Source organism: Hemicordylus capensis, chromosome 2 (genome assembly GCF_027244095.1).
Source record: "Hemicordylus capensis ecotype Gifberg chromosome 2, rHemCap1.1.pri, whole genome shotgun sequence".
Taxonomy (NCBI): domain Eukaryota; kingdom Metazoa; phylum Chordata; class Lepidosauria; order Squamata; family Cordylidae; genus Hemicordylus; species Hemicordylus capensis.
Genome location: NC_069658.1, coordinates 340,670,942 through 340,684,408, shown reverse-complemented (window position 1 = coordinate 340,684,408; position 13,467 = coordinate 340,670,942). Strand labels below are relative to the sequence as shown.

General features: G+C 43.0%; 1 protein-coding gene across 4 annotated transcripts in view; it reads left to right on the top strand.

Moving 5' to 3' along the window:
* The first annotated feature begins 286 nt into the window (after positions 1 to 286).
* Positions 287 to 13,467, top strand: part of LOC128346951 (proton-coupled amino acid transporter 1-like) — a 70,749-nt gene continuing 57,568 nt past the window's right edge. The window contains exons 1-3 of one of the 4 annotated variants that reach the window (XR_008317310.1): positions 287 to 473; positions 6,834 to 6,981; positions 9,359 to 9,449. Coding sequence is in view for 1 of the 4 variants with exons in the window: in XM_053300797.1 (XP_053156772.1) it covers positions 6,839 to 6,981; positions 9,359 to 9,449 (234 nt within the window). In the remaining 3 variants the exon portion in view is untranslated. The remainder of the gene's footprint in view (positions 474 to 6,833; positions 6,982 to 9,358; positions 9,450 to 13,467) is intronic. The other 3 variants (XR_008317309.1, XR_008317311.1, XM_053300797.1) reach the window with 3 other exon arrangements.

Genomic DNA, 13,467 nt, shown 5'->3' with positions numbered 1-13,467 from the left:
GTAAAGGAAAGGGAGGGCGGGGTACTACTTGGTGTTCTGCTCTAGGTAACAAAACGTTACGGGTGCCAACACCAGACCAAATTCGTCTTTTGACTCGCGGGCACTTATTTACAATAACGGCAGCAGGGGGTCTGGGGTAAACAGATCTGGCGCAAGGCATGCATTGTCCTCTAGATGGTGCAGCCAGCATGTTTCTTAGCCTTCGCTAAGAAAAACGCATATTAGCAAACTCCCTCGCTGTTGCGTCTGCGCGTTTCCTGAAATGAGCTCTTTGGGCGGAAGTGGAGTGTTAAGGAGGAGAAGTCCACGCTTGGGAAAGTGTCAGCTGACGCTCTGTGTGTCTGTGGCTGAGCCGGCCCAGTCACATGATCAGTGAAAGGAGGTTCTGTCGGATGACTCGCTGGAGGAAAGGGCCGAGATGGAAAGCTCCTGAAAGGGAAAAAAAGCAGAGACCGGTGGTGGAGCTGGACGTGGTGAGTGCGGGGAGAGCGGAGGGCGCGTACATGGCTCCACTGCAGAGGGGAGGCTTGCTAGGGCTGAGAGAGCCTGGGAGCAGCGAGTGCGGGATGCAATCGGGAGGTGGGTATGGGATCTGTTGGGCTGAATGGGTGGAGGAGAAAGAGGAAGAACTGGACTGGGTTTCTCGTCCTAAGGATTCGTCCGTCGGCGTACAGGAATAATAAATAGCCAAAGATGTAATGTACTACATGGCTAATTATAGGGTTGCCATCTTATTAGCATTTGCCTGGTAAGACTCCTTTGTGTTCTAACCGCTGGATGACAGACAGACATTCAGCAGATGCAACACTTTCTGACATGAAAGTCCAGTGGTGGGAAATGCTGTGTCCACCGAGTTTCTCCCACCTATGCTCCTGTTAAAGCTACAGGAGCTTGCTGGGGTGTATGTATGTTACAGTGGGAGTTAAAAACCTGACAGATGATGTGTCTGAAGGGTAGTATTTCTGTGTACTTTGGTGGGATATGTCTGAATGGTACAGACCAGTGTTTCTCAGCGTCTTTGGAGTCATGGACTGGCACATTATTCATGCGCCGTTTCCTGGACCAGCGGTTAGTAAGGGGGTCGCCCCCCACCCCACCCCCTGGCACTTCCCAATGAACAATTTTGGGCAGTTCTCTAGAGCTCATTTCCAGGCAGCCCTCTGCTGTATGATGATCATTTCAAGGAAGTGAAATGAATGTTATCCAGCAGCAAGGGCTGCCTGGAAATGAGCTCTGGAGAGCTCCCGGTGGCCCCTGCTGCCCCCAAAGTGTTTTTTTTGGGGGGGGGTGATTTTTATTAGTGATGCCTCACGGACTGGTACCCAATGCCTCGCAGACCGGCACCGGTCCATGGACCAGTGGTTGAGAAACACTGGTACAGACTATTCGGACCAATCCATTGTGAGGATTGGTGCTTTTTTTCTGTTGCAGTGTTATTCAAAAGTGGAACAGAGTATTTCCCAGAAAAGTGCATGGAATCAGATAGACAAGAGGTATTTCAGCATAGAATGAAAGATTTCTTTTTGTGGTGTTCATATATTGAACAGTGACAAATGTTTTTGTGTTGAGTGTGTGTGTGTGTGGGGGGGAACTATAGGTCTGTTTGCACACATAGCTTGTGTTGGGAATTGGGGGTGGGGACAGGGGTACAAGGAGAACACGCCAGGGTGTGAAAATTAGCCCCTTGCCAGTGTGTGGTTTGCATGTGGGATAATGGTTACTGGAGTGTCAGCCAGAGATGCATGAATGAGGGCTGCCTAACACACACCACTTCTTGTACGTGGAAGTACTATCTGTGTAGAGAGGAAAACCACATTGTCACGCGAAATCATGCAATTGCCTTTTTCCTACAGAAGCTGTTGCATGCTGCTTTGCAACTTCCTTGTGTGTATGTGGCTAGAGACCTCATTTTCTGCATAGAGGTTGTTTCTCTTTAGAAACACAAAGAAGCCCTAATTGGATAGTAGGGCTGGAATCTTGATGTTTTGTAGCAGTTGCTCAAGGTGAAGTTAAGCAGAGGAGTCCATGTAAGATGGATGGGGAAGCCATGAAGAGATCTTTTGTAGCAAAGTTTGGAGTATAGGGATGATATGTTCTGGAACTGAAGGGGAAACAGAAACGAATTGCTGTCAGAAGCAGTAGTATGAATTAGGGGAAATGTGTTTATGTGCTGAAGGCAACTTACCCCAGAATTCTGACTGCACTTAAAAATGGCTTTTCAAGGCTGCTTTTGCATTGTGTAACTCTTCACATACACAGGAGGTGGTATATGGGTTTGGCCTTGGCATTTTTTGTTCAAGGGTGGGTTTCTGCTATGGATTATAAATACTTTCAACATATTTGAAAGGCTGGGGCAATTCACAGGAGTGGGTTTTTTCCATGACTTGCTGGTGTTTGGAGTTACCAGTGGGTTCCTTGTGAGTGCTCAACTTATCAAAAATTTTATTGGTAAAGTTGTGGACAGTTACGTTGGCCAGATATAGGGGTGCTGACATAGGGAAAGCTTGAGGAGCAACTCCTCACTTTTAAACTTTTGGAGAGGGAGGAGGACAGACACTTCTGGAGGATGAAATATGTTTTGTGGGAACAGAAAAGCACTTGGGGGAACTCCTCAAATGCTTTGGGGGTGGGATCTGCATCCTGGCCAGATGTGCTTGGCTTTTTTGGCATGTCAGTTTAGCGGTATATACATTTAGTAGTGGTGGTGGTAGTAATAGTACTAGTTATTTAGACTTATTTTTGAACCATTGACAGGACTAGGATCCACACAAATCCCTGATGTTGAGACTACAAAAAGTCTCCTTATGGTAGAAAACAGTTATTGTGTGTACCAGCACAGCAAAGCAATCAGATGGAAGTTTTTCATAGGGAGTAAACCATTCTGACAAATGCAGATGTGCATGTAATTTTAGGTTAATGCTTGTCATATCACAAGTTGCTGTGCTGCTTTTCTCAGGATTGTTGGTGCATCCAGATGCCTCTTGACCTTCTGAGCACTAGTGTGGTTTTATTCATTACTAAAAATGAAAAAAAAATCTGCTTTTGGCAATTATTTTGTTTTAAGAAGTAGTAATCTTACAAGGTAACAAAGCTACTACCATTACTATTGATTCCCCCCACCCCCTACTATAATAGGTGGAGAATTCAAATACAGATCTTCTAGAAAGCTTTTTCTACCTTGTTTCCTATAATAGCTCTACCTTCTGTAAGAGTTTTTGTGTAAAGCACTGTGTGCATGCGTGTCTGCTGTCAAAAGTTGATGTAACATGAGTCTCCAAGTGATACCTCTGCTTGCAAACATTTCTCCTTTCTACAGTTGTAACCCTTCATCCAGTACTCTTCCAGGTTCCACTGTCTTGAGCATTTTTATTTATTTTTTGCCGATTGCAGTGGAATTGGTCTCTTGTGTTTCCTGCTACTTTGCAATCTCTAATCAAGAAGAAACAAAGTTGTCATATAATTGGTAGGGTGAATCTGGCTGCTTCCCAAAGAGCTCCAAGGCTTATCAATGGGAAGTATAGAAAGCATTTTGCCATGGGTAGATCGCAGAATTAGAGAGCTATATCAGACTCCAGTATCTTGTTGCTGTGTAATGTTCCGGTTATGAGATGTATTTAGTAAGATAGGAGGAGTAGGTTGAACAGCTGTTGTATAATTATCTGTTCTTGAGTAGCTTTTTTGGAAGAGTTTTTGTCTCTGATCTAGCAGATGATTTTGTCAGCAGTTTCTGGTTGTCATGTTCTGGCATTAATCAAGGTGTTGCTTGTTTATATCAAAGTTACCATTTTTGTGGACATTTTTACTTTGTTTTCCTTTTGATTCTTCTGTGAAATGACTGCTGTTGCACTATGCTTAACATCCTTTGCCAGGATCTAAATTCTCCGAAAGGTGAGTTTAATGGAATATTTAAAAGCAGACTAAATATGTCTTGTATGGTTCAGCAATTTTGTGTTGAATTCGGTGGTGAAACGGAAACTTTATTGCCATACTATGTATTTGCACAAGAATTCCTGTCTATGTCCTAGAGTTAATTTCTGCTGAAGATTTAGGGTATGAGCATTGGATAGAAATTATACTTTACCACAAACGCTGTACTGCTTTAATTCTAGCAAAATAGTCCTGTAGTAGAGAGTGACAAATGATCCACAGGCTAGAAGAGATGCCAAACAAAGCACTACAATAAAACAGTTTTTGGAACAAAGTAGCAAAACACATCAAGAGTGTGTAAACTGTAAGACCTTTTCTTTCAAACAATATGTTCTTCATCAGGAGTTTACAAAAACTAAAGGCAGTATAACCTCCAGAAATTTGGGACAGGAGGAACCATGCCTCAGTGGAATAGCACATGCTTTGCATACAGAAAGTCCCAGGTTCATCTCCAGGTAGGGCTGGGAAAGATTCCTGCCTGAAGCCCTGGAGAGGGGTTGTCAGTCAGCATAGACGAGACTGAGCTAAATGGAACAATGGCCTGACTCTGTATAAGACAGCAGCTTCATATCTTAAAAGTTGTTATGGCTCATTGGCTTCACACAATAGGTACATACTCATAGAACTGCGTCCAATGCATTGACACAAAAGTTAAATGTATTCCACAAAATACAGGCTATCCAATGGCTCAATTTAGACCCAACATGCAACTGTTTCTTAACCACTGGTCCGCGGACTGGTGCTGGTCCATGAGGAATTTTTAAAAAAACAGTCGTCATCCCCAAACAGTTTTGAGGTGGTGGTGGGCTGCTGCCGGGAGTTCCCCGGAACTCACCAGGGATCCTGGGCCCCACTCCCTTTGCACGTGATGTCACACGCAAAAAGGGCAGGGCCCAGGATCCATGGAGCCTGGTTGAGGCAGCTAGCCCTCGTTGCTGGGATTATGTTCATTTCAAGGAGGCAAAATGAACATTATTACCCCAGTAGCTAGGGCTGCCTGCCTAGAAATGAGCTCTGGAGAGCTTTCAGCAGCGGCCGCCACCGGCTCGAAATTGTTTTGAAAAGGTGCCTGGGGATGAGGGGGCAGCCCCTTTACTAACTGATGGTCTGGGAAACTGCACACAAAGAATGTACTGGTCCATGACTCCAAAAGCATTGAGAAACACTGCTCTAGATGAGTCTTGTGCTTGTGCAGCCTCTCTTTCCCGGTTCTTCTTGCCTACTCCTATTTCCTCCTCTTACCCATATTCACAGTTGAGCAAACTGTGGACATAGTTCACTCTAGATATAACAATAAACTATGGTTTTCAACTAGCCCTCAAGGAGGGCTGGAAATTGGGGTGTGCAACAGGGGTAAGGATGAGGACAGAGGAGCTCACAAATGCAAAATGTGCTTCTGATCCTACAAATCCTGTTTGTAGGATCAGGAATGTTACAATACTTCCCATTAAGTCTTTCCTTATGACACTTGAAATATATATATATATATATATATATATATATATATATATATATAATACAAATATTTATATCCCGCGTTCCAACAAAAGTTCTCAAAGTGGTTTACATAGATAGATAAACAAACAAACAAAATGGCTCCCTGTCCCCAAAGGGCTCACAACCTAAAAAGAAGCATAAGATAGACACCAGCAACTGCCACTGCGGGGGTGCTTTGTAGGGGGTGGATAGGGCCATTTGCTCTCCCCCTGCTAAGTAAAGAGAATCATCACTTTGGAAAGGTGCCTCTTTGGTCAATTAGCAGGGGTGCATATATATGTCTAATATGCTCATGTATACACATTTTATCCAATTTGTTCTGAATATCTTAACAGTTGATAGCTCCTAAAGGCATAAGGAATTATCAGGCCTGGTAGAACTGCAACTTTCAAGGAAACAAACTGTAAAATCTCCAAACAAAAACCAAGATGATAGTCCCCTCTCTGTGGTGATCCTCTCTTGAGTGTCGCTCCTCACATCCCTCTTCCACAGTCTGAATATCTATACTGAGTAACTACCAAAATAAAGTGTGTTGAGTAGATTCTGTTCTTGTGTGCTTTTCCAGAAGAAAGCTTTGTTTTGGGAACATGGAAATTTGGGGGACAGATTACATGAAGAACAGAAGTCTATGTAGGTGCATGTACAACAGGATTTGAACTGTTTTGATGTGGAAAGTAATGTGGGAGTAGAATAGGATGTAGTTGCTGCAGCCTTTAAAGATTAGGTGAGGCCTTTGCACTGCAACTCATTAGTGTGCATTGAAAGGGAATGGGGTGAGGAGTTCAGTCTTTGCATAATTTTGGTTGTGGGACCCTGTTTTTCTGGTTTCTGAACTTTAGGGCCCACTGCTTTAAGCTAGATGGTGGGTATGGGCCCTTTGTTCTGAGCGTGGGCCTCTATTCTTCGGAAGCAGATCTCAGGCTTTGGGAAATGGATTTGCCTGCTGCAATCTCTTCTGGGTGCGGAATGTGCCTCTTATCCTTCCTCTTGGGGAAAACTGATACAAATTGTACAGTTAGCTATCTTCAAATGCCTACGCCGGTCAAGTTCAAGATAGTGGTAATGGCTTAACAAATCAATCAGGAGTTGATAGCTCCTTTACTTTATGAGGGAAAGTGTGGGTGTTTGGACTTTGACAGGGTTACACTTTTACTGCAGTGGTAATTATAGCAAAATGCTGATCCCAAAGCATTTCTCCAATCCAGAGTTTTCCTCTGAGGGTGCTACTGTTGCAGCTCCTCGGGGTGTGGCTCTATATAAGCTGTCCAGGCAGAAGCTGCTCTGCTAATAAGAGCAAGACAGTTGTACTGCAGCAATGTCCCATCCAGAGAAGCCTCATGCAGCGAGCATGGCAACAGCCCAGGGAGGAAGCATTGAGTTAGGAGTATCTGGTGTTGCTTCCCCTACAGCCACGATGTCCACCAGGAGGCTGCGGAGCGAAGACTACAATGACTACAGCTCAACGGAGGTGACTCCTGATGGCAGCCCTCCTGAGGGCGTAAGCACTTTTGCCAATCCTTCATCCTACCAGCGTTTTGGAGAGACAAATGGGACAACGTAAGTGGTTGCATTGTTCCTCAGTCTGTGTGAATATTGACACATAAGCAAACTACTTTTAAATGGTGAGGCGGTGGGGGAGAGAATATGAAGTGGGAGGAGAGAGAATGTGCATCCTTAAGGCTTGTTTCAAAATGTGAATATGCAAGAACTAAGGTGGCAGTCCTATACCTAGTTATACATGATTAGGCTCACTGATTTTCATATGTAATAACTCTGACTTAATGCTCTAATTCTTCTTTCATCTAAGAATCACTTTGCCTCATAGGGATGCTATTGTACTTCTCAAATCTTTGGAAGTATGAATTTAGCTTGCCAAGACTGTAAAGCTTCAGATCATTTATGCATAGAACCAGAACTTCTTCTGTAGCCTCATTTGTTCAGGAAATCATGACTTGCAAGCATGTATTTTTCAAAGTTTTAATTGTCCACTTCTTCAAGGCTGCTCAGAACATGGAAAACCTGCTTATCACCTACATTCAGTATACTGATGCCTATCAAAATAATGACTCATGATTGTTTTTGCTGTCTGTTAGATCCCTTGGAGTCCCAGATTTGAAGTTCCTGGTCTGTATGCTTTGTGCAGGAATAGTTTAAGATCTTACTCTTGGAAAAACTGTATATTTATGTTTGCTTCTGGGAGAAATTGTAATGTTTCCCAGTCTTAAAAGATTTTTAATCCTTCCTTCACACAATCCTTCCTTTCCCTTGAGCTTTATTATACTTTGTTATAGTCATTGTTATTGTGGCATTACTTGAAACTTGGCTCTGCCACCGTTTTCCAGAGAAGGAGCTTTAGATTGCAGTGGTTAACTTGAGAAACAGCTGTAGAAGTTACTCCATCTTCATCTCACAAACTCCTAACCAGAGCTAACCAAAACAGCACACCTAATAAACCAAACTTCTAGCTATACTTTTGGTTCATATGCCACCTGTGTCCTTTTCTGGAGGGTAAGAAGCTAGCCACTGTTGTATGCTATAGTAAATTCTCAATATATGAGAATAATATAAATGAGATTATCACTGTAAATTTTTTTTAATGAGGCTGCCCTTGAAGACAGTTTAGAAATTTTAACTAGCCCATAATGCAGTGAGAGTACTATCCAATGTTAACCACTAGGAACATGCAACACCGATGAGTTCCACTCATTTCCAGTTTCTTTCTGGGCTAAACTTTGAAGTCTTGTATAGCATGGCACCAGGATACCTTAGGGCAGGGATTCTCAACGTTGGGTCCCCAGATGTTATTGGACTTCAACTCTCATAATCCCCCCTTCTCTCCCTCCCTTTTGTTACTAAACTTTTATAATATGCATCTGTTACAAAAATGTTTAAAATATAGCAAGAAAGTATAAATGAAAATATGCTCATGATCTGTCTTTATTTTATTTTATTTATTTTAGCTACCTACCACCCTTCCTAAAGTGGCTTTACATTAAAATAAAAAACACATAAAACATTTTCTAGAATCAAAAAACAAAACCTTCCATCTCATTTCCACACATTCTTCTGCCCCTATATTCCACATTCAGCTACCTTATTTCCACTTTAGCAAGCCGCCTCTCACACACCCTTATTTCCACATCAGTCCTTGTATTTCCGTACCCCACCCAGTTCCAGTCATTCCTTTCCATACAAGCCCACATCTCCTTCTTAGTAGAGTGGCCAATAACCCTGCCTACCATATGAAAGGCTAAGATTCAGGCCAGGATTCACTACTGTGATGGAGAATGTCCCTCTAAAGGTGTGTTGGGTGGTGGTGGAGAAGCAGCTCAGTGGTAGAGCACCTGCTTTACATGCAGAGGGTCTCTGCTCAAATCAGTGCCTGCCAGAGAAAGGCCCAGGAAAGTCTCCTGCCTGAAACTCTGCAGTAACTATCATACTTCATTACTATCCAAGGAGATACTATAACTAGTTACTATACACGTAACTAAGCTATCCTGGGGAAGAACTCTCTCAGTCGTGATGTACCTTGGTTGCCTGTATCATCCTACCAAGTATGAAGAGGAATCTTGCCATGCAAAATTCCAGATGGATAGCAAAAGGGTCATTTGTATGGCCTTATACTGTATTCATGTTGGTGAGCTCTGTTTGATCAGACTGTCCATCTAGTGTTCAGCATCCCATTTCTGTGTATGTGTGTTTCATATTCAGCTAGCCCAGAACTTTAGTGCATTCTCATTCCTAACTTTATCTTAAATTTCATATGGAGCTCATGCCACTGCTGAGATTGGTTTCACTGTATATTTGAATGTGTACGATTGGCAGCTTCTGCTGGGAGAAAAAAACTTCCCTGGGAGGGCATTGGCTTGAGGGCTTCTATAGGGCTGCATCCTTTAAGCTCCTTGATGGTCTCTCTGCCTCATTTTCTCCTCAGATGGTATCAAACTTTAATACACCTTTTGAAAGGAAACATTGGAACGGGCATGTTGGGGCTTCCCTTGGCTGTGAAGAATGCTGGCTTGGTGGTAAGAGTGCTGTTTTAGCATTTAATGCATTTCAGATTAGATGGTCAGTCTGGGGTTGGCTTCTATTAAAAAGAAAGAAAGAAAAAAGCTTGTAGATAGTTTGAGAGATTGAGCCAATGTTGTCTTCTATGCTTAGTGAAGGATACTTTTGCTTTTGACTTGCTTGAGGGGGGAATACTTTTTCCAAACCTGAGCCTTTTTTGTACTAGTCCTAGCTATATCTGTAGTAATGACAAAATAGTGTTATCTAATGGTTGGCACACAGCAGACTGCAATTCCAACTGCCAGTGGGCAAAATCCGCAAAAGAATGACCAAGATGCAAAAGGTAAAGTCTTTACTTTACTTCTCCCATCACGGTCTCTTTCCATCACAGACCATGCTCCAGAAGACCAGGTATACTGAGCTGCTGCTGAGTTTTCTGCATGCTGCTATCTGTTTACAAACTCTCCCACTCTTTGTATGGGAAATAGAAACCAGGAGAGGGGCTCTGAGGACCATTCTCCTTACTAGGAATGGTCACCAGACAAAATTAATGAGAATGGCAATATGTACTTGATTGCTTATAGAGCCCCCCACCAGCCTTCTGTTCCAGGATACAAGCAGAACCGAGAACAAGCTGTTGGAAAGCATGAACCAAGATTACCTGTCCTTTTTATAGTTTGCCCTTTAAACTTATTAGACACTGCATTTTGAGAAGGACATTCATCAACTGGAACAGGTTCAGAGGAGCACGACAAAGATGGGAAGGGGTCTGGAAGGCAAGTCCTATGAGGATTGGTTAAAGGTGCTGGGTGTATTTAGCCTGGAGAAGAGAATAAAGGGAGAGGTGATGGTCCTCTTCAAATATCTGAAGGGCTGTTACACAGAGGAAGGAGCAGATTTATTATCTGTTGCTCCTCCGAGCAGGACCAAAACCAGTGGGTTGAAATTACAAGGAAGCAGATTCAGGCAAGCCAGGAGGAATTTCCTGACTGTAGGAGCTGTCTGAGAGAGTGATACTGTCTATCTTGTGCCGTGATGGGCTCTCCTTGGCTCCAGGTTCTCTGATTGAGCTGGGCTAGAAGATCCTAAAGCCCCAGGCTTCTAAAGAGAGCTGCAGCCACAGAGCTGTCTTGCCTTGCCCTGCAGAATGGCTCACCAAGCACAACCACGCCAAATATACTATTGGTGTCCTCTCCTTCCTCTTGTACAATAATGCTAACCAAAACCAGTAAGGCCTCTAACTGCAGGAAGTGCTTGTGTGTTCATTTCATTACACAATATTATGAAACGTTAGTCCAGCTCAGCCCAATTAATATATCTACTCTGTTCTATGAAATAATTACCTAGTTGGTGAAGTATGTAGGCCATGACCTCAAAAGCCATTTCCAAAGTGTGTGGGCAACATGCTCCCTTGCTTTTCAATGCAAGTAGCACGGATATTGGAATTCTTCCAGCAGTACAAGTTTCTTCAAGGATATGCATTCAAGATCACATACACTACAATTAAGCCAAGTTACATCAAAATAGTTCTAATTTCATGTTACAATATACTGCATGCAAAAGCATTTAATTAGCTACAAACAAGTTATGAGTAGTAATATTTTTAATCCTTCAACATTATGTGCTGTAAATAATTGAGCACAAAGAACACACTCTGCCCACAAACTTTCAGTGGTGGAAACAAGAATATTTGGAAAGGAAGGAGAAAGAAAAGAAGGGTGGAGATCAGAGGTTAGAGGCTTGGAAGAAAAGGTTGAGCGTGATGGAGCCCCAGGGGTTCCCAGTAGGGGGTACTAGTCCCCTTGAAAGGCTCTCAAGGGCTGATTGGAGCCCCACCTTTCCACGCTGCAGCCACACTCTTTGTTTCCTGTCTGAGGATTATGTTTGAAGCTGACACATCCTCAGTGATGAGTCCACTGCAGAAGGGGAAGGAGGAGGGTGAAAGCCACCCTCTTCAGCTCTTGATTGGCTGGTTGTGTACCCCTGACTGACAGACTTCAGAAAATTAGCACTGAGTACTTGCATTGAAATGAATAGGACTAGTAAGTTTGTCCCATTAATTTCAGTAAGGCTGCTCATGAGTAATTTAGTGTTGATGTGAGCAAGTGACCACAGTAGTCTATCTCCCTAACTGTAACACCTACATTGGTGTTTCTGTATATGTGTACACACACACACCCCCAAATGTTACCATCATGAGATGAGCTACTCCAGTCACTGTTTTACATCCAGATTAAGTTACTCATAAGCAGTTGTATTGTAATTCATGGGTCAGGCTTACTTGCCCTATTCATTTTAATGGGAGTACTCATGAGTAAGTTGGTCTGGATGTAAACAGTGATGGGAGTAGCTTGTCTCATAATTGTAACATTTAAATGTGTGCACTCGCAATCTAATCTCTATGGGGTATTTGAGCAGAAGGTTTGTGACTGAAGGGGTACACTTGTTTAAAAAAAAAAAAAGTTGGGAATTCCTGATGAAGCCAGAACTTTCTTGCTGAAATCTGTAGAATTAAAGTGAAAAAACTTAAACTGGATTCAGTAAGTAAATAGGAGAAACGGGTAAAATGAAGTACTCCAAAAAGAACCAAATGAGCAGCAGAAATTAACATAAGCAAAATAACCCGAAAAGAACGAGGAATTAAAAAATAGTAACAGAAAATAGTAGTAGGTGCAAGATATTTTAATAGATCCTTTGGAAGAAGGTCAAGTGCACATGTGGCAGACGAGAGAGAGATCAGCAGAAGAAATAGAGATATCAGCAGAAGAAATAAGAGCAATTGAAGAAAATTATAGAGGAGGAAGACTGACAAATTATTAGATGTAGAGCAAGCGGGATGAAGTTCAAATTTTATCCACAAAACTGAGCAAGTGTTTGGAAAGAAAGGGGGACAGGAGGGAGCAAATGGGTGGAGAAATAAATACCAAGTAGAAAAAGATGACAAGGCGTGGAAGAATAGGAATGAATAAGCTTGGTGACACAGTTGTTTAGCTGAGCAAAGAGCAAAAGAGAGAAACAAAATGTAAGTTTATAACAATTGTTTTCAGAAGGGACATGACTTTCAGTTCATGCTTTTATGGAGTGAAAATAGCAAAGGGAAAGGAACATAGGAAGCTGCCATATACTGAGTCAGACCATTGGTCTATCTAGCTCAGTATTGTCTACACAGACTGGCAGCGGCTTCTCCAAGGTTGCAGGCAGGAATCTCACTCAGCCCTATCTTGGAGATACCAGGGAGGGAACTTGGAACCTTCTGCATGCAGATGCTATTCCCAGAGCAGCTTCATCCCCTGAGGGGAATATCTTACAGTGCTCACACATCAAGTCTCCCATTCATATGCAACCAGGGCAGACCGTACTTAGCTACAGGGACAAGTCATGCTTGCTACCACAAGATTAGCTCTTCTCCAGGCTTATCCAAAGCTGAGAAGGGCCCCTCAGGAACATGTGTGCACAGCAGCAGGGTTGTGTGCATTCTCTACTACCTGTTAAGTATGCCACACCCCTTTCTAGAGATAAGGGATCCTGCCATGGTTTTATAACCTTTAGGATTAACTACTGGCACTTTATGTGAGGCCGCTCTTAAAAATTATTTGGAAGCTTCCATTAGTGCAGAATGCTGCTGCCTGATAGACATCTGAAGCAAGTACCATATTCAAGCAAGCCTTCAGCAGGTGAACTGGCTGTGAAGAAGTATCCAGGTCTGGTGTGCAGTCCTGTTCTAACAGCATGTTGCATCCCCTGCATGGTGAGCAGAGCTACAGACATGCAAAGGGACTCCTCTCTAGAGAATTCAGTGCAGTCATTCAAATCCATGCCATCCAGCCTCCTCTGCCAGACTTTGATTCAGTCCACTGAGTGTCTGCCCACTGTGAGCTACCGAGTCATTATGGACAATGGGAGGACCATCTGTGACTCCATTGCCAGATCCAGCAAGTCCCATTCAGCCCAAAGCCTTGGTGTGCGGGGAAGGGGATGGAACATGCACCCAACTGAGTAAATTCACATTAGGGATGTGCATGGAACCGGCAACTG